Source organism: Mesoplodon mirus, assembly GCF_964341445.2.
Source record: "Mesoplodon mirus genome assembly, chromosome: 9".
NCBI lineage: Eukaryota > Metazoa > Chordata > Mammalia > Artiodactyla > Ziphiidae > Mesoplodon > Mesoplodon mirus.
In genome coordinates, this window is record NC_138985.1 from 78,090,711 (window position 1) to 78,110,717 (window position 20,007).

Below are 20,007 nucleotides of genomic sequence, written 5' to 3' on the forward strand. Positions count from 1 at the left end.
GGTGAAGTGACATGATATCTTGGATTTGCTTCAAAAGTGGTAAATGAATGGGGGGTATAGCTGCAATAAGATTGGCCATGAGTTGGTAATAGTTGAAGCTGGGTATGGGTACATGAGGGATTCATCATACTATACTCTTTACTTTTATATATGTGTGAAATGTTCTATAACAAAGAAGTAAACTAACTAAGTAAATACTATCTATTTTTGTATTGCTTCAATGTTGTATCCCAAGTTTCATGAGCTCTCTGGTACATGCTAAATGGCAGATGTTTTGTTTCTCTTATAACATGTCTGTGTGTCTCCAAGGAGGCTGAGGTATAAGTTGGATTACTTTATTCCTGTGTGATTTCATTTTTGGAACCCCTTTTCACGTAGAACTGAAAAAAAAGATACGTACACTCTTTTGGATATGCTAATTGCTTTAACTTCAGAGAGTATATAAAAATTCCCTACCAAGACAAATCTTCTAAGTTCTCTTATACCAAAAACAGCATCAGAAAGAGATCAGAATAAAATTCCCAAAAATAAACCTAACCAAAAACATGGAGGACATCATGGAAGGAAACTACTTTTCTACTGACACCATGTAAAATTAAAGATAAATAGGAGAAACATTATAAAGAGTTAATATCTTTTATACATAAAGAGCTCTCACAAATAAAAAAGAATATAACACTCCAAGCAAAATAATGAACAAAAATCAAGAACATATTCTTTACAAAATATGAATTTTAGTCAATAATTCAATACTAATAACCAGTTAATAGCTAATAACTAATGAATAATTAATAACATATCTAGTAAGAAATGTAAATTAAAGCAAAAAAAATTGTTCCCTTTATCAAATTGCCCCCCAAAATTGTCTCTTCTAGTGTTGGCGTACATATAGGCAATCAAATATAATTGGTACAGTCTTTAACAATATTTTCACTTACAAATATTTATCCAAAGAAATAACTAGGAATATATGCCAACTTTTATTTTGTAAGAATATACATAAAAAGAGTAATTTATAAGAATAAAACAGTAGAAACAACTTGAATATTAAAAAGTAGCACTGTGATTATGAAATTTTGATACTTTGATTATTGTAAAGTATAAAGACATATTATGGAACCATTAAAATTTCACTGGTTTCTATTGTACTTTTTGTATTTCCTAGGTACCTGATAAGGACATTTTATTAAATGTTTAATATAAAAGAGGTTATTTTTAAAAGAATAAGAAACAAAGATGTAAAAAACATAAAACACCACTAAGAAGGGAAACCAGGATAGCCACTGCCCATTTTTATTTATCATTTCCCATTTTAAAAATGGTGTATCGAGAATTCTTAGAGACCCAGGCATATCACATTACATTGCAGACTTACATAGAGATCTATCTTAAAGAATCTTACTAATCTTTCATTTTTTATTTCTTTTCACTAATTCATTCTAAAAAATGGGAAGAAGGAGAAGTAAAGGAACTAAAGGGTTTACTTTGTAAATACATTCTTCATATAAACTCTATTTTAAAAGATGTCTTAAAAACATTATGCTCTAAGTTCTTTTTGTCATGCATGCATAGGGATCAAAAAGAATAAGAATTAAAATTTACAGTAACAATAAAGAACTTTCTCTCCTCTTAAGCACTATGATTTCCACCAGGTTGATAAACATATTTATAGACCTAACTTGTTCAAAAATATAATGAAAAACTCTTCTAACATTATTCATAATTGAAACCAATATGGCCCAAGATTAATTTGAGGTAGACAGAATAACTTTATTTCTCTACTACTAAGAGAAAGAAAATACTTGAGGTAATTTCCTGAGGGACAATGTGAAACCTTTTAGCCCAAGTAGGATAGTCATCTAAATGGATACTCACCTTATAATCAAAGTTTTCATTTAAGAAGTTCTTACGAAGTGCATCTGACAGGTACAGAACTGTTGTAATAATAACGCTAGTGATAAAAGAGAATACATTTTAAGTTGGAAACATCACGTTAGTGAAAATCATTTATCAGGCAAGAATAAAGTAACTAAGACAGAAGAAAACCTTCAGTAAGCCTGTGGAACTATATTAGATAATTCATATTTGAAATAAAAAAGAGAACAGATGCCCAGGAAAAAAAAGAAGGAAAAGAAATCCATCACTGAAATGATATGCAGAAAAATCTATGAATTCATATGACTCAGAATTATATTAGTATCTTCATGTTTTGTAATTTATAAATTTCCAAAGCAAAAATGATTTAATAAACCTATAATGTTCTATATTTTATTAACATGGAAGAAAGTCAGACTTTTAAAAAATACAGAAAAAGAGATGGAGCCCAAAGATGAAATGGATAGGATAAAACGACTGACCATATTGAGTATTTATTAGATATCCTCTCCTGCTCTCTCCCATTTAAGGTGTTAGGGGGCATGTAAGAGCTATGGAAGTCAGACTCCTTCTCTCATGGTGACAAGATTGCCACTAAAGAAACCATTGCACACTGTGAAATTATCTATAACCCAGTACTAAGCTATGTGAAACTGACAGTGAGTGTTACAGCAATCTAGAGAATGGGGCATCTCTGAGCTGGAGAAATTAGGGAAAGCCTGTCAGAGGGGGCATATATAGTCATATGTGTTTTGTTAGGGAGATTAAAAAAGGAAGATTTGGTGAGTATTCTTGGTTAACTCTTGAGTTATCCCATTTGTTCAAATTCTGCTCCTTTTTACAGCTACAAGAGTATATATTCAAAATTGAATGTATTTCCAATTAGTTCATTTAATGTTAGATATAGCATTATATTGAAACAAGATAGGTCACTCCCCAAACCACCCAAAACCAAGCACCAACGTATAAATGATTGATATTTAAAACCTCTTTGGCCTTTTTTAAGATGCATGCATAAGTAAGTGCTTGTGATGTGAGGAGACCCCAGCTCTCATTACGGGATTTGTAACTGAAGGATATAGCTGTCTGACCCTGTAGGTAAAAAACATGAAACAAAACAAAACACCCCCACCAACCTCACACCTTGGTTGTCCTACTGGTAAAATATAGATTAGAAGAGTATTTACTAATTACAAGAATATTTATACTCTTTGAAGAACTTAAATGTTCCTTATTGTAATCTGCTGGAAAACTCACTATTATAGTCTCCTTGTGGGGCAGGAGAGGATTAACGAGGCTAAGGAGTTGGATGGTTGAATGTGGAAGCTCAAGGGAAGAAGAGGAAAGAGAAGAAAATCACCATTTTCATGGGCACTTGCTCTACCATGAGCAAGCACTGTGTTACATACATGTGCCTTTTATATGTCATTTACATCTTTCAGTGAATCATCCTATGAAAATTAAGTATAAGTAAAGCCTATGAGACTGAGAAGTCCTGTGGTTTCTTCTCCCCCCTCAAATGGCAGATATCAACAGTGAATTTCCTATCAAAGAGACAAATCACCTGCAGGTAACAGGTGTGTAAAGTGGCAATTGCCCAGACACTGGTGAAATCAATAATGGTAACTGATTAAGTTTCCCAAGTAGTTAATTCAAATCTTACTATATGAAACTAAAGCTTACTTGTCAGAAAATGAAATGCTATCAGGCAAGGAAGAGACTCTTTGCCCAGCATCTAGTAGATTGTGGGGCTTCTAAGCTTATGTATTTATTTTTTTAAATTAAAAAGAAATTATTTTATATTGGAGCCTAGTTGATATAAAATGCTGTGTTAGCTTCTAAGTTTAAAAAAGAGAAGTTTGCATCCTTAACAAATGTTCTGCTTTGACATCCAATGGAGAAACACACACAGTCCCACTACACCTGAGTTTTACATCAAAAACCACCTTCTGGCCCACAACTCTAGCTTGGATTGTTGTTCAGAAACAATAACCTCTAGTGTTAGTGAAACATGACATACCTGGGATTTGGGTTATTGGGCCCAATGCTCCAGAAAGGAGCCACCAAACTCAATCTTCCAAGTGAGAGAGATTATTCCATGCCAAAGATTACCCACTTGTTATTTATATGCTGGGTCCCAAACACACATACAAAATCCACGGCTTCTTGAACTGTGCTTGCTGGTAAACAATATGGAGCCTCTCTGGCTTTATGAAGGACCCGTGGGTCTCAAGCTGGCCACTCACTGGAATCACTTGGGAGCTTTAAAAACACAGATGTCAGGATCACACCCACAGAGATTTAGTAACTGGGCTGGGGTGCAACCTGGACATCAGGATTGGTAAAGCTCCCCGAAGAGTCTATGTACACCCAAAACTGAGAAACACTGCTCTAGACTTTTAAAAGTTAGACAAACTTTCACAGGTACCTGGTAATCTAGTTAAGATGCAGATTATGATTCAGCAGGCCTGGGATAGGGTCTGAGGTTCTGCTTTCCTAATAAGCTCCAGGAGATATTAATGCTGTTGATTAACAATCCACCCTTTGAAGAGCAAGGCTCTAGAGAGGTAGGTCTGAGTCAGAAGCACATTCCAAACAACACTGCTTCACATTCTCCTGCCTTCTGGAATTTTAGGCTGATGACTACTGTGGTTCTTTAATGGGTCTTGCATCCTTGCTCTGGATTGAACACCTCACCCTCTTATCTTATCAAGCCTGCTTTATCATCAGGCACAAGAGGTACAGGGCACAGGGTCTTTTCAGGGCCTTTGTAAAATATTGAGCCCTGAAAAAGTGTTATGGAATCAAAAACTAAAACTGCAAAATAAAAACTAAAAAAAGGCTCATAACATGTCCACAGAATGCAACATTATCATTTTCATTAATTGTCTAATTTAATATTCATGCAACTTCTTTTATATTGAAAAAATTAGAGGTTACTTTTTTTTTTTTTGCTGTACGCGGGCCTCTCACTGTTGTGGCCTCTCCCGTTGCGGAGCACAGGCTCCGGACACGCAGGCCCAGCAGCCATGGCTCACGAGCCCAGCCGCTCCGCGGCACGTGGGATCTTCCCAGACCGGGGCACGAACCCGCGTCCCCTGCATCGGCAGGCGGACTCTCAACCACTGCGCCACCAGGGAAGCCCTAGAGGTTACTTTTTATAACTTAACAAGAATTCCTAAGTATACAGAAGTGCTGAGAAGTCACAGGTAATTGGAATTAAATGATTTATTCCATAGGCCAATAATTTAAAAAGCAAACTGTAGAAATTGCTTTTCATTTTGGCATGTGGCATGTGGGTCTATTTAGTGTTTGATATGATGAAGGGTAAGACCTCCAAAAATAAGACTTCTCAGGGCTAGAAAGATTTTAAAATGACTCCACTTCAATTGCTTTTCATTTATGCTCATAACATTCAGCCCAAGTCACAGAGGCAGCTCCCAAAGCTTTTTATGTCTCAGCACTAAGACAGTTTCCTGGCACACAGGTCTCCAAGCCAGCTAAAGGCATATATACATTATTACTCCTTCACTGTAGTGGATACCTGTAGTGTTTAAGGATTTTTCTTTACTTGTTCTAATTTATGCAAAACCATGTGGCTCCTTTGGTTTTATCCTTTTACCCATGACTCAGTTTCTGGATATGGGAACATTTTAAATCTCAGCACTCCAACTCAATAGCTAAGAAAGCCTTTGCAATCTTTTACTATAAACGGTCAAAATACTGATGTCTGCTCTAGAAATGCAGGCATAAGGATCACTTTTGACAACCCTAATCTATGGCACAGCATGATAAATGTATATATAAAAGAGAAACTAGTGCACAAGAAATCAAAGCTCTTTCTTCAAGTTTTCCAGTTGCCACCTCATTCCTGGCATTTAGAAAGTATTTTTTAAGCAACGCTATCCCTCCTATAGACACCTCATCTCCTATAAACTGTCCTTTTGAAAAGGACTCCAACCTGATAATCTGCTGAAGCAAAAGCCCATCTCCATAAATTATAAATGGATTGAGAGAAGCACCTTTTGGATAAACTGGGCATCAACGAGGCTGATGTCTGTGCACTGAAAAGCTATGGAGATCTAAATTTGGAGCACGACAATTTCCCTACAACCTGGCAGGTTAAGAGGACAGAAGAAATCACCACAAAGACATTTAGGGCAGATAAGAATCCTGGACAGCCATCAGGGAAACTGATCTGAGCTAGTGGTCCTCAAATGTCAGTACATGAGCAGCACCTGAAGGATACATAAGACTTTAGGGCCTCACCAGTGCCTATGGCTTGGTGAGATCACACTGGGGCCCAGCCAGGTGATTCTGATGCACGTGACAGTTCACTCTGAGGTCTGGTGTTACAGATGGAAGAGAAGACAAACAAGGGTTGGAACTTGGAGAGCAATGACATTTGGGGAATTTGCCCTTGTTAAACACTGCATCACCAAGGGCCTAGCCCAGTGTTTGTTGAATGACCATAGCCTCAAACCTGTATTTAAATGTATGCTTTGTGATAATTACTTGCTGTACTAGATAATTCTAAAATGCAAAGCTTGTAGAACTTTTTATACTTTTCTATAGATATTTTGAAGAAGAGACTGAAATTAAGACAGGCAAAGCTGATGGAGAAAGGCACTCCAAGTAGAGGGCACAGAATCTGCCAAAATGGGGAAGGAAAAGGATCAGTAATTTTGCTTTTGGTGAAGGAAGCATGCAGTGTGGGTGAGGTAAAAAGAATGACTAAGAATTGAAATGGAAGAATTTTAAAAAATTTCTTGACCTCCTCCTCCGGGCAGTATTGGCAAAAAAATCACTCATGTAACAAAAGCCTCAGTTTTTCTGACCTTTTAGGCTTAAACCCTAATGTATTCTTGCCTTTCCTCATGTATTCATTCTCTCTACCAGCTCCTCACAACACACCTGGAGATGCAGTGTGCAGGCAATTCTTGTGTAAATATTTGCTAGAACTATCGAACTTTTTGGTACATTCATCTGAGTCATATACAGTTTTGATAAAAATCACTATCTTTCCTCCTGGACAGTAAAAGCATTTAAAGATAATTACCCTAATAGAAAAACACCACCATCAACAAAAAACAATAGTACAATGGGTGTTCAACAGATCAGCTACTCTAACATAAAACTTTTCATGGTCAGTATCGCATACTCTGTCTTCCTTCCTGTTACTATGGAAAAAGTATCAATGCTCCTAGCTAAGGCCAAGCTTCCTTGTGTGCACTAGATCAGTGCTACTCTGAGTGTGGTGAGCTTCCTTCATTGAGAAGTCTCACCACCAAAAACAATGTCAGTTGAACTAAACTGCATGCATACACAGTTGATTTAGTTTCCAGTGCAAGTCGATGGTGGACAGGTGCCACCCCCTTAGGAAAGCTGACAGACAGGCACAATGAGAAATACTTGATCTCATCCCTACTTGCCTACCCAAGGACACTGTTCCTTCACTTGGGCCTGATTTCTTTAGCACCATCAATATTTCTCTTTTCTGTGCCCTTCCTATCAGTAAACCAACATGCATAATATTCCATATTTAGAAATGAATCCTAGTCCTCATATCTCCTTCCAGATATAGCCCCACTTCTCGGCTCCCTTTTACAGCAAAATCTTCTAAAGAGCTGATAATTATTGCTTTCACTTTCTCAATTCCCATCTGTTCGCAAATTCACTCTACTAAGACTTTCATCTCCACCACTCCGTGAAACAGCACTTGTCAAGGTCACCAATAGCTACACCGCACTGCCAAATCCCAGGGATAATTGTCAGTCCTCATCCTCCAACCTCCCAGCAGCTCTTGATACACCTTCCTTCATGAAATATTTTCCTCATACGGTATTATACCCTTCTGGTTCTCACTTTACATCACAGGCTACTCCTTTTCAGTTTCTGTTGCTGGTTGCTTCTCAACATCCTGACCTTTGAATGGTTGGCATGTTCCAGGGCCCAGGCTTAAGTAGTCTTCTCTTTTCAATCTATACTTTCTTCTAGGGTGCTCTCATTCAGTTTGATGGCTTCAAATACTACCCAATGCTAATGACCCTCAAATGTATGTCTCTAGCCTTGACTTCTTCTCTGAGCTCCATACAAGCATGTCCAGCTTCTTCTCCTACATCTCCACTTGGGTACCTAAGAGCATCTCAAACTTCTGTTCAATACAGGATTCCTCACCTCTCCCACCCCTAATGCTACTCCTCTCTCAGTATCTTCCATCTAAGTGAAAGGCACCACCATTTGTCCTTCTGTTCAGGCCAAAATTCTAAGAGCCATCTTCAAATTTTTTTCTCTCTTGCCCACAGCCAGTCATCTCAAGTCTTATCTCTGTCTTCAAAATCGATCTTCTCACTACCTTCATTGCAATCCGTCTATTCAAGCCATCATCATCTCTTACCTGGACTGCTGTATTAAGCTCCTAACTGGTCCTTCCTGGTTTCTCTCGTCTCTCTACCCTCTAATATCTGGACCCTGTCTTCTTCCAACCTCATTTTTACTGGTTCCTTCCTTCATCACATTTCTGCCACGCAGTCTTTCAGCTCCTTCACTCTGACCACAGGGCCTTTGTATATGCTATTCCTGCTGATAAGAACAGTCTTCCTTTGCTATCTGCCTGTTAACTCCTGCTTTAGATTTCAGCTCAAGTTTCACTCCTTCAAAAAAACTCCTCCTATCCTAGTCCAGAACAAAGTTCCTTTCATAACCCCTCTCACAGAACTGTGCTTTTTATCTCTATGACATTTATTTTTACACGTTAGGCACTGGAAAATATGTACTGAATGAATGGGTCAGTGAATGAATGGATGACCTTCCCTAAGAATCTTTGATTCAATAAATCACTTATTTGCTACACAGATCTCATTTGAATGCTAAACTGGTGAAGGCAGTAATCAGCTAAACAATTCAGTGTTTGGTAGGAAAAAAACACATCAAAAAAGTATATGTTTGAAGCCAAATGCACACAAGATAAACAAAATAAGGGCCTGAAATTTCAACCGCAGGGCCAGGGAGTTTTTACTCTTCTCTGTAAGTAAGCCTGTTACAAGATTTATCTCCTTGAAAATATGTATAAAGCTGTAACTTTATTTTTGTACTGCATTTTGCAATGTGTATGGAAGGGGGTGGAGAGAAGCTTGTCTCAAAGTGTCCTGTATTTTTGGTACTTAATTTCATCTCCCTTATGTTCTCTTTCTCAGATTGAGCAGTTGTCCTCATCCTACCAAGAAATTACAGTGGACAGGCACAATAGAGCTTTGCAAGCAGGCAGAAGTCAAGTTTCTTATCCTTGTGAAATTTAGCCTGGACGCACTTACTACGTTACACAATGTGAGACATTCTGGTAGAAATAAACAAAAGACCATACTAATCGCCAGGTGTCTGTAGTCACAGCTTTTGGCAGGACTTCACATAAAGCAGAGAAGCTACAGGATCTGGGACAGCATGGTTGATGGAAGAAAGTTAAGGGCATGTAACTGACTTGAAAACACAGGAAGAAAGGACCAGCACATAAAATAACATATTTTGTGGGATGAGCTATTCAGTTGAGTTCAAGTGTAGGGCAATGGTGACTTCTCAGCCAGTTACTATCAATTTGACACATATTAAGCAAACAAGTGGGTAGTAAAAGTGGGAGTTCAGGTTGAAATGCCTCTTTGAGGGGCCCTTATCAAATATTTGTCTAAGAAAGTTCGTATCACGGAAGAAAAGGTGGTCAACTTCAGGGACCTAGATCTAGCTTCTGCAACTTGCTTCTATACAGTTTAACAAAGTAAAACCTTTTTCTTTCTGGTGTCTTCTCTTTAACATATTTAAAATATCTTTCACATCTTTCAGAAATTTATTTTTCTACCAATATTATTGAGGTTAATATTTTTTACAGATAAGGCACAAATAGCTAAAGGCTTATCTCTGAACCACATTGCATTTATAGCACAAGAAAGATCCCACAGGCTTTCATAATTTGAATGGGAAATGGCTATGGCAGTTAAATGAGGAAAGGAGAGGGAAACTGAACAGCAAAGAGCAGGTGGTCTGTTCCAACTTGGCAGGTGCTTTACCAGGCCCTGGGGTCCTGTCTGTGAATTAGGTTGGATCTGCCACAGCCCGTCATCGCCAGTGAAAAAGTAGTGCCAGATTCCTATCAGCACTGACTTGGGTGGCAATGGAATGATGTTATTGCATTCAGCAAACGCTTATGGCCTTTTTTCTTGGGTTTGCTATGGGACTAATCTTCTGTTTGAATGCATTACACAGAGCTCATCTCTAACAAAATCATGTTCCTATTTGGTTAACATTATAGATGAAAATCTTGAACATCACATGTTTACTTAAAAACAGAATCTAGACTTCCAAGTCTTCCACCCACTCATGGGACCATAAAGTCTTCCTAAATGGAGTAGAGATTTTTAGGTGGGGCAAAGCGAGATGGCATTTCATATCAAAAGCCACATGGTTGCCATGGTTTTCAGAAGCTCAAGCACCGCCTTTGTACAAAAGGAACAAAATGTTAAATTTACTTTCAGTTTGAATTTCTGCCACTGAAAATTCTTTTTTTTTTTAATAACAGCTGCTGTTTTTTTTCAATTTAATTAATTAATTAACTTATTGGCTACGTTAGGTCTTTGCTGCTGCGCATGGGCTTTCTCTAGTTGCAGCGAGGGGGGGTACTCTACATTGCAGTGTGCAGGCTTCTCATTGCGGTGGCTTCTCTTGTTGTGCAGCACAGGCTCTAGGTGTGAGGGCTTCAGTAGTTGTGGCACGCGGGCTCAGTAGTTGTGGCTTGCAGGCTCTAGAGCACAGGCCCAGTAGTTGTGGCTCACGGGCTCTAGAGTGCAGGCTCGGTAGTTGTGGAGCACGGGCTTAGTTGCTCCGCAGCATGTGGGATCTTCCCGGAACAGGGCTCGAACGCTTGTCTCCTGCATTGGCAGGCGGATTCTTAACCGTTGCACCACCAGGGAAGTCCCCCACTGAAAATTCTAATTCAAGTCAAAATATCCCTCTGTACACAGGGCAGGCAGAATGACCAAATGATGATGCTGTATGATGATGATGTCAGCAGCCTGGACCCCTTCCCATGTAGCTCCCTGGACCACTCCATAGCCCTTGCTAGGTACCCGGAATATTTGCTCTTTGGTAATAAGGCCAGATACATGACCAACGGCTCCCACTTAAATCTGTAGCATCTGGACATCCAGATGAAGAGATATTTGATTCTACTCACAGATATCAAACTAAATATGCTAACTCTAAAGAGAGCTATTTCAGGAGTCTCAATTAGTCTTCAAAATGGAAAAGCTGTTTCTGTACTTATGTAAAATATAATATGCCATATTATACTGTTTGTTACTTCACCAAGTTTTTAACACAGCAATTTAACACCTCCCCATTTATAAATGTACACTGCAGCAGAAGCCATATTAGGCATATCTAATCAAAATCAAACCCTATTTTCCTGAGGCTGTTACCACCATCATATCTGGGCATCTGGGGAGGACATACAGCGTCCTTGGCCTATGGATAGATACCTGGAGAATCTAACGTTCACCCTAAGCATGGGAGTGTTGGGAATGGGAGAAAAGGAAGAAGGAGAGGCAGGCAGATGTGGGCTTGAAGGAAAGAATGCTTATGAAACAGGGTAAACTACAAGCGTGGAGATCAGGCCACTTTCCTAAAAAAACTTCATCTTCATTTTGTATCCTGAGATACTAGAGGCAAGAAGGGTGACAGCAGATAAATCCATGACACTGTGCCCTCCAGGAGCAGCTCCTGCCATTCTGACCATCCCCTACTCTCCTTTCCTGACTCCTATTCATCCAAGTATTGACCTCAGATCATTCTACCTCCCCCGCCCCCCGATATGCTTAGTACAAGCTAATCTAATCAACTCTCAGAGATGCACTTTTACATCAATAACTTCCCATAGGTCTGTATCTAGTTCTGAACTGCCTTCAGAGCACTATTTCAGCCTTCTGCTGGTCACATTTCTCAGGTGTATAACAGGATCTTCAATCTTCATGTGTCCCACTCAAGGGTCATATCTTATTCTCAGTGCTCAGCACATGGGAGATGCTTAATGGATTCTGCTGAGTTAAAATGAACTAAGAAAGATCAGAAATGACTCAAGTGTCCAGCAACAGGGCTGGTTAAATAAACTATGGTACATCTAGTTAATAGAATATTATACAGCTACAAAAGAAAAAGAAACCATAAATGAATGAGGAGCTTTCTACGTGTTGATTTGGAAAGACTGCCAGGATTTTTAAGTGAAAGAGAGATGTGCAAGAGAGTTTATCTATTGTGCTACCTGCTAGGCCCTGCATAAAGGAACAATGGAAGGACATGCAAGAAACTAATAGAAGTGGTTACTTCAGGCTGGGGGTAGGTGATAAATAAGGTAATGGGAGGGGGACTTCTCAAGGCATACTCTGTTATATTGTTTGATTTTGAACTATGTTAATATATTACCTATTTAAAACAAATAGTAATCATAAAAATTAAAAAAAACCAAAAAATAAACAAGCAAAAAACCCCCCAAAAACGAGTGAAATTAATTCAGAGGCAAAGAAAAAGAACTCCAGGATTTGGAGATTTCAAACTTGAGATCAAAGTGAAAAGACTGTTTTGCAGTCTCCTCTCCCCCTATGCAATGAGCTGCAATGATTATCAATGTAAATGTCTTACTTGTTAGCCACCAAGCGCATGACAGTCCAGTCCTTTGGAAACATCTCTGGGCGTATCAATATTCGGAACACAGTAAATATCTGCAGCAGGAAATCCTTGGATAAGGAGGAAAGAGACAATTTTACTGAGTTATTATAACTGTCCACACACACACACACACACACACACACACACACACAGTGCTGTTGTTACCATTTCCAAAGCAATTACAGAGAAGGGAGCCCTACTTCAATAGTTTACCCAGGAGAGGGAATCATTACCCTTCCCATTCTTAGCACCCAGCTGGTTTGCTACCCTTCCCAAATGTTCCTTTTTCCTTCTCTTTCTCATGCATAGTGGAAATGACTTTTGGTTTTTCTTCACAAGCTCCAAAAATTTAGGTTTTAGAAATAAAATGGAAAACTAGTTAACAGAAGATTAGCAGGGAAATATATTTTCTTTCTTCTATTACAGTGTCCTAAACTTCAGAACCTTTCAACTCAAGAGAACTGTAAATGGCCCTGGTTCGATTTTGCTTCCTTTAAGTGGGTGTCAAAATTTAGAAATTTTTTGCTTAAGATGATTTTATGTTCATTAAAAAGCATCTTAAGCAAAAACCCACGTTTCTTAGAGGGCATTCTGAAGATGCAGTATTAATGGGATGCATGCAGGTTTATAGAATCTGAGGGTCCTATGCAGAATAAATAGAAACAACAGATGTGCGCTAAGCTGAGCCCAGTGACAAGTCCTTAGAAGAGAGTGTCAAGGTATTCTTCATAGAGATGCCATACCAGGGGGAGTGGTATTTACGGAGATGTTATCTTTAAACTGATCACCTGGCAACACTCTTTTTTTTTTTTTTTGCGGTATGCGGGCCTCTCACTGCTGTGGCCTCCCCCGCTGCGGAGCACAGGCTCCGGACGCGCAGGCCCAGCGGCCATGGCTCACGGGCCCAGCCGCTCCGCGGCATATGGGATCCCCCCAGACCGGGGCACGAACCCGCATCCCCTGCATCGGCAGGCGGACCCCCAACCACTGCGCCACCAGGGAGGCCCAGGCAACACTCTTGACAAGAAGCCATTGTCAGGCATGGAAATATTTCTTAAAACATTACAAGAGATAGGTTCAAAGTGCTGGAGCACATTATACTTAACAAGGAATCAAGAAGATAACACACCGCAGGTAATGAATAAAATGAAGCTTGCCCTACTCAAAAAGAGACTGGCTCAATCTAGCTATCATTTAGATTTATTAACTAGAAAACTTAAAATTTTTTTTGTAACTTAAGTACTGCTAGGAAAATATATTTAACAATCTGATTGAAGGCAACAGTATCGTTTTGCTTAGAAAAAACACCCCAAACACAAGAGTTTTATTTATCAAACCCAACAATACATTATGTTAAACAAGTAAGCTGCTTGAATATAAGATTACGATTGTCACTCATACCATTAGAAGACAGAAAGATAGAATCTAGAAAACTAAGAAACATGTGGGAGCTGTGTGTGTGTGTTTACATATTCTAACAGCTTTGATCAAACCCATAAATATTCTGACAAGAATTTATTTTAGCTTCTTTGGCTTCAGCACACATACGTTGATGTATAGTATGTGCCATGTGGAAACATGCCCAATAGGTCATCTTTCTTTAAATGGCCAGACAGATCCTCCCTGTGTTGTCAGAATCACCAGTTTCCCAAATGTATTCTACTACAGGTCAGATAATTTTGGGAAACACCTCCCATTCTAGCCCTCCCTTGGGATAGGAGGTCATTAGCTCACTAAAACTGTGAGAAGCCCTTTTTAATGCATTTCTAAAACTTATCCCAAATGGTTTTCCGGTTGATTCTTTTGAGTTTCCCAGACATGAACACATATAATCCCTGAGAAAAATGATGTTTGCATTTACCTTTCAAAGTGTTACAGCTCACTTTTAGTTTCCTGTCTTGTTGCATTTGCTTAGATAGATATTAAAGAAAAAATCATGAAGGTGGTGAGTCGCTTGTTTTTTCACAGTCTACAAGTACTTAGGAATAGTTTAAGTAAATTCTAAAATACTGATGTTTCATCTTTTCTCCTCCAGTCTTTTAATGGAATTGGAAATTGGAGGCAGCACTCTTCGCGGTGGGAAATAGGAGAGTGTGATGTCTGTTGCACAGAGAAAAAAATTGGCTGAAAAATTGGCGGCAGGAGGCAAGATATCTATCTTCTGGGCTAGCAACTTGGATCATTCTTTTGTAGTGCAGGGGACAAAGGTGACGTTATTCCAGGTATAGGAGTGGAGACAGACAACCTGTTTCTGTACCGTCTCATTTTCCTATTCCCATTTATCTCACAAAATATAATAAAAGGCATGCCAGCATGGGACCTTGTGCCAGTGCTTATGTATTGACATCAACCTTTATTTCCCTGAAGAAAACTTTTCAGTGTCTCAAGTAGGTTTCTAAGCTTCATCTACCTTTACAGAACCATAGACATTCATTTGTAGAAACCTTACAATGAAAATAAAAGAATATTATACTGAGAATCAGGAAATCTAGATTTTAATCCTGCCTGTGTCATTAACTGGCTCAGTGACCTTGGTAACTTATTTAAGTTACCAAGCTCTCTGGAACTGAGTTCTGAGGCTTCATAATGTGGGGGATTTAAGGTCCCTTGTGGTTAGAGAAGATTAAAAATAATTAATATGATCACGTATCTATTCATACAGTATGCAAACATGTTTCTTAATTCTCAACTGTAGGCTAATGTTTTAGCAGATGGTAACACAAACACCTTCCACTGTGGTACTTACATGTAATTGAGTTCAGCAAGTATGTCTTGTCAGCTGCCATGCGACAGGTTACATTTCAAACTCAGTTCCAATGTTTTAAAGCACTAAGACCTGAACGCTAGATTCAGCATCCCCTCCCTTCCCTCCCCCAATACAATGGTATTTCCTTGTCTGTTCTGAGTGCTCTTCAGCTTTGATTATTTCACTAAACAAGAAGTTCCGCATAGATATGTGAAATTATTTTGCACACATAACGATAACTAAATAACAGATTCTTTTTATAATCTAGAAAAAGAACACTGCTGTAATAATACTCCTGTTTGGACAGCACACAGAAATAAGTGTTTCATATGCCATCATTTCAAAATTGGCCACCTGGGAGCAGTTTCTTTTCTGTTTGTTTACTTCAAATAGCACAACATGGTTACTTAACTGTATTCCTGTTAATTATTCAAATAAGGGTTCAAAATAAAAAAAAACAAACAGGGAGGTGTTACTTTACAGAAACACTTTTTCTGCAGTGTAAGAGGTTCAAGTAAGAACGCTCATGCAAAAACCTTCAAAAACAATAAAAAGTCTCACATTCAAATAGAAAAGAAAGCCGGAGCAGTTGTTATGATGTTACATTATCATTAACATTTATTCATTCATAAATATCGGGTCCTTTAACATGTGCCGGGCACTGTGTAAGATGCTGGGGACACCTAGTGGGGTAAAATATACTCTTTCATTTATTCATGCAATAATATTTATGGAGTGCCTGCAACATGCCACACCAGAGTTAAGTTAGTTGAATGTGACCTTTGCCTTCCTGGAGCTCAGAGTTTTGTGGGAGAGATGAATGCTAATCTATTTACGCACGTGGTAAAAGCTAGGATAAATCTGAGGGCCAGGTATTCCACACAGAGGAAAGGGCACCTCCAAGCCTCAGACTCAAGACAGAGGTTGCCCAGGCTGCAAAGGGGAGTGGCAAGAAATGGGGCTGGTAGATAAGTAGGGATAAATAAAAGATGGATAGGGACTTCCCTGGCCGTCCAGTGGTTAAGACTCACGCATTCCAATGCAGGGGGCGTGGGTTCGATACCTGGGTGGGGAACTAAAAACCCACATGACTTGCAGCATGGCCAAAAATTAAAAAAAATTTTTTTTAAAAAGATGGATGAATAGAAAGATGATGATAAATAGGGACGAATCAAAGGTAAATAAATAAATACAAGGTAAATAAATCTCATACATTTTCCCTGGTAAGCAGTTTGGAAATTTATCCTGAGGGCGATGTGGAGACACTCAGGGGCTTTATGCAGACATGTAAGAGGATCAAATTCCAGTTTTACAAAGATTTTCTGACTACAATATATAACACATTGTTTTGTGTTTACGCATACTATAGTATCAGAATAGCACAGATAGAAATCAGGTGTATGAAACAGAACTGGGGAGGCACAGAAGGAGGCCTTTTAATCATGAAACTTGAGTTAAGAGATTTGGGAAAAAAGCTTCATGAGGTGCGTAGACAGCCCGGGACACTGTCTCCTTATGTCAAGAGCAATGAATGGGACAGAGCCTTCTAGACACACATTTCCTTTACTTATGATTTAGACTATAGTCAATCTTATTTTAAAATTTTGCCACAAATTTCAAATGTGTAACACCCTTGATGCAAGGTCTGAATTCAATTAAAGAGTGTTAATAATCGTTATCACATTGAAACTAATATCCTTAAAATTGACTATTTAAGTACATCATGCAAAATTAACTCTCAAATGGTCCTCAATCCTCAAGAACTATAGAACTATTTTTCTGTAATAAAAAAACACTATAAGTTGAAATAACTGTATGGAAAAAGATGCCTTGTGAAGCAGGCAGACATTTATTATGAGGGTTGATTCATTCAACAAAGATTTAATGTTCCAGGTTCTGTGCTTAGGACACAAAGACAGAGCCCCTACTCTCAGAGAGTCCATAGTCAACAAGAATACAAGGAAACAACAAATAATAACATGCATTGTTGCACATGCTGTCACAGAGGGGGACTGTAGTCTATGAAGGCTTCATTTAAAAAAAGTGATACCTGGGCCGGATTTTACAGCAGGAGCTGAAATCAGGGAAGGGATTAATGGGGTACAAATTAGGCAATGGAAGTGAGGTGTGGTGGAATAGGCATTTCAGGTAGACAAAAAAAAAAAAAAAAGATCCAGAGGAGTTAAAAATTATCTATATGGTTTGTTAGGAATATACAAGTAATTGTAGTAATCTTAAGTGACTGGAATGAAAGGTATTTGGAAAGGGATGGAAGACAACGAGGATGGAAGGTAGACTGAAGATAAGGAAGACTTGACGAAAAGACTGGACTTTGTCCTGCAGTTAATGTAAAGTCCTCAGAGTTTTAAAGTTGGCTTGAGACTTGATCAGATATGATTGTTGAAAGCTAGTGGGCCAGCATAAGGGAGACAATGAAAGGTAATAATAATGCTGTACATAACTTCCAGAACATGTACACTGTCAGGCTTAGAGCAAGATCACCACAGTTCTATATGAAAAGTCACAATCAACAAAAAACAGGAGTCTTACTGCTCTCTATACACATAAAATGCCAGGGATATGGCCCCAGTAGAAGGTAGGTGTATAATAAAACATTACTGACTACAGAAGAAGGGAAAAAAAAACCCTAATCACTGCTTAGTTTTTGCTTTTGTTCATTTCTAAAATAATGGCATGTTCTAGAGAAGGAAGGAAACAATGCAGAGGACCAGCGCCCAGGTCTGCGCTCCTACACACTTCAGGTGACGCTGTGACTCACAAGTACTTGAGGACCAAGGAGAAGAAATGGCCTACTGTTCACGATGCTGGAAGCCACTCCAACAGTAATCCTGGAGACACCCAGGTTCTCCAAGCAAGAATGAAGTTAAAACTGCACTAGGCTTAGCAGATACTTGAGAATTACAGACTTTCAACCTTCATTTTGATTTAGAGACCCATGGGGAAATGCTAGGCCAAATCTCTCTTTGAAGTGATAAGAAGAGAAAAAAAGCAGTGATGCTAGGAATAAAGAACAACCAAAAAGAGATTAATTTGAAAATCTCAATATAAAATTTGTCAGTATCAATTAAGATTAAAATGTATATATCCCATGATCCAACAGTTCTACTTCCAGAAATTCATTCTACAGCAATAAGCGCACAAATCCATAGAGATATATGTATCAAGATGTACACCACCGGATCCTTTCTAATGGCAAAAATCGGAAACATCCTGAATGCCCATTAAAAGGGAAATAATTAAATTGTGGATCACCATATAATGAGATTCAGAAGAATGAATAATGCACTGGGCTATATAATGTCCATGGTATATTATTGTGTGAAAAGACGTGCAACCAGTATGAACAGTATGATTCCATTAAAAAACGCGCGTGAGGATACAGCATAGAAAATAGTCTATGAGGATACACCCCTATGTGTTAACAGCAACTGTCTCTGGGGAACAGAATCATGTGTGTGGAGGAAAAGAGGACATTCGCTTTATTACTTTAAACCAATAGGGTTATGTGGGATTTTTAGTGTCTAATCCCAATAACAGTTATCATTTTTCATTAATATCACTCTATTAAGTTGTACCTTTCCTTACTGATCATTCTTATTTACTCAATTTCCAACCTAAATGTAGATACAAAAAAATCGCCCCCCCCCAAATCCCAAACTCTCCCTCTGCCAATTTAGCCTTTTCAGACGTCCTCACTTCATGACTAGAATGACCTCATTACTTTTAAAGAGCTGACGAAGGAAATGTTACACAATTTGATAGCAAAGATTTTCGTTTAGGAACGTTTATTGAAGTTTAGGCAAAAGCTGAGTTTAGCTGCCTGAGCAAAGAACTGAGACGTTAATAGAATTCCTAGCCCTCGCAGTAACTTGGGAATGATGATAGTATCGATCTTCATCACAGGGGGTAGTGAAATGAGATGCTGCAAGAAAAGAGTTTACGCTGCATCTGCCTCACGGCGGAGGGAGTGGGGCTGAGGAGGTACTACGTGACTGTTAGCCACTATCACTCCTGTTGCTTATACATATCACACTCATTTACAACTTATGATTTAGATGCCCCGATAACATTAAGGCATTAACAGAGATTGTTTTATTAGTCTTGATATTCCCAACATCTAGCCAAGGTGTTCAACAAATGTTTACTGAGTCAAGCAACTGACACAATAAAATAATAATAGTGCTTACCTCATGGGGTTCCTTTCAGGATTAAATGTGTTAATATTAATCAGCCTCTTAGAACAGTGCCTTACATGTACCAAGTTCTATATAAATGTTTGCTGTTGGAGGTCGTCAGTTCCTTTACCACAATACGCAAATCCCACAGTCCTCTAAGATTTTTGGTTTTATAATACATTTGGCAGCAAAACCTTACCCAAACTACTCATAGTCTTTATTTATCCCACCTAGAGCGAATATTTTATTTAGCTACAGAAATACTGAGATGTTTGATTATACAGTTGACCCTTGAACAACATGGGTTTGGACTGTGCAGGTTCCCTTATACAAAGATTTTTTTCAATAGTAAATACTACAGTACTACACGATCCGCAGTTGGTTGAATCCATGGATGCAGAGCCATGGATGTGGAGGAAACATGGATAGAGAGGAACCATGTGTACAGAGGGCTGACGCTAGGCTATATGTGGATTTTCAACT

General features: G+C 38.6%; 1 protein-coding gene across 2 annotated transcripts in view; it reads right to left on the reverse strand.

Annotated features, from left to right (window-relative positions):
* The window catches only part of DOCK4 (dedicator of cytokinesis 4), a 484,498-nt gene that overhangs the window by 69,121 nt on the left and 395,370 nt on the right, over window positions 1-20,007 (reverse strand). For both annotated transcript variants that reach the window (XM_082631603.1, XM_082631602.1), the window contains exons 27-28: window positions 12,556-12,650; window positions 1,876-1,951 (exon numbers count right to left, since the gene is read on the reverse strand). In XM_082631603.1, the coding sequence (XP_082487729.1) occupies window positions 1,876-1,951; window positions 12,556-12,650 (171 nt within the window). The remainder of the gene's footprint in view (window positions 1-1,875; window positions 1,952-12,555; window positions 12,651-20,007) is intronic.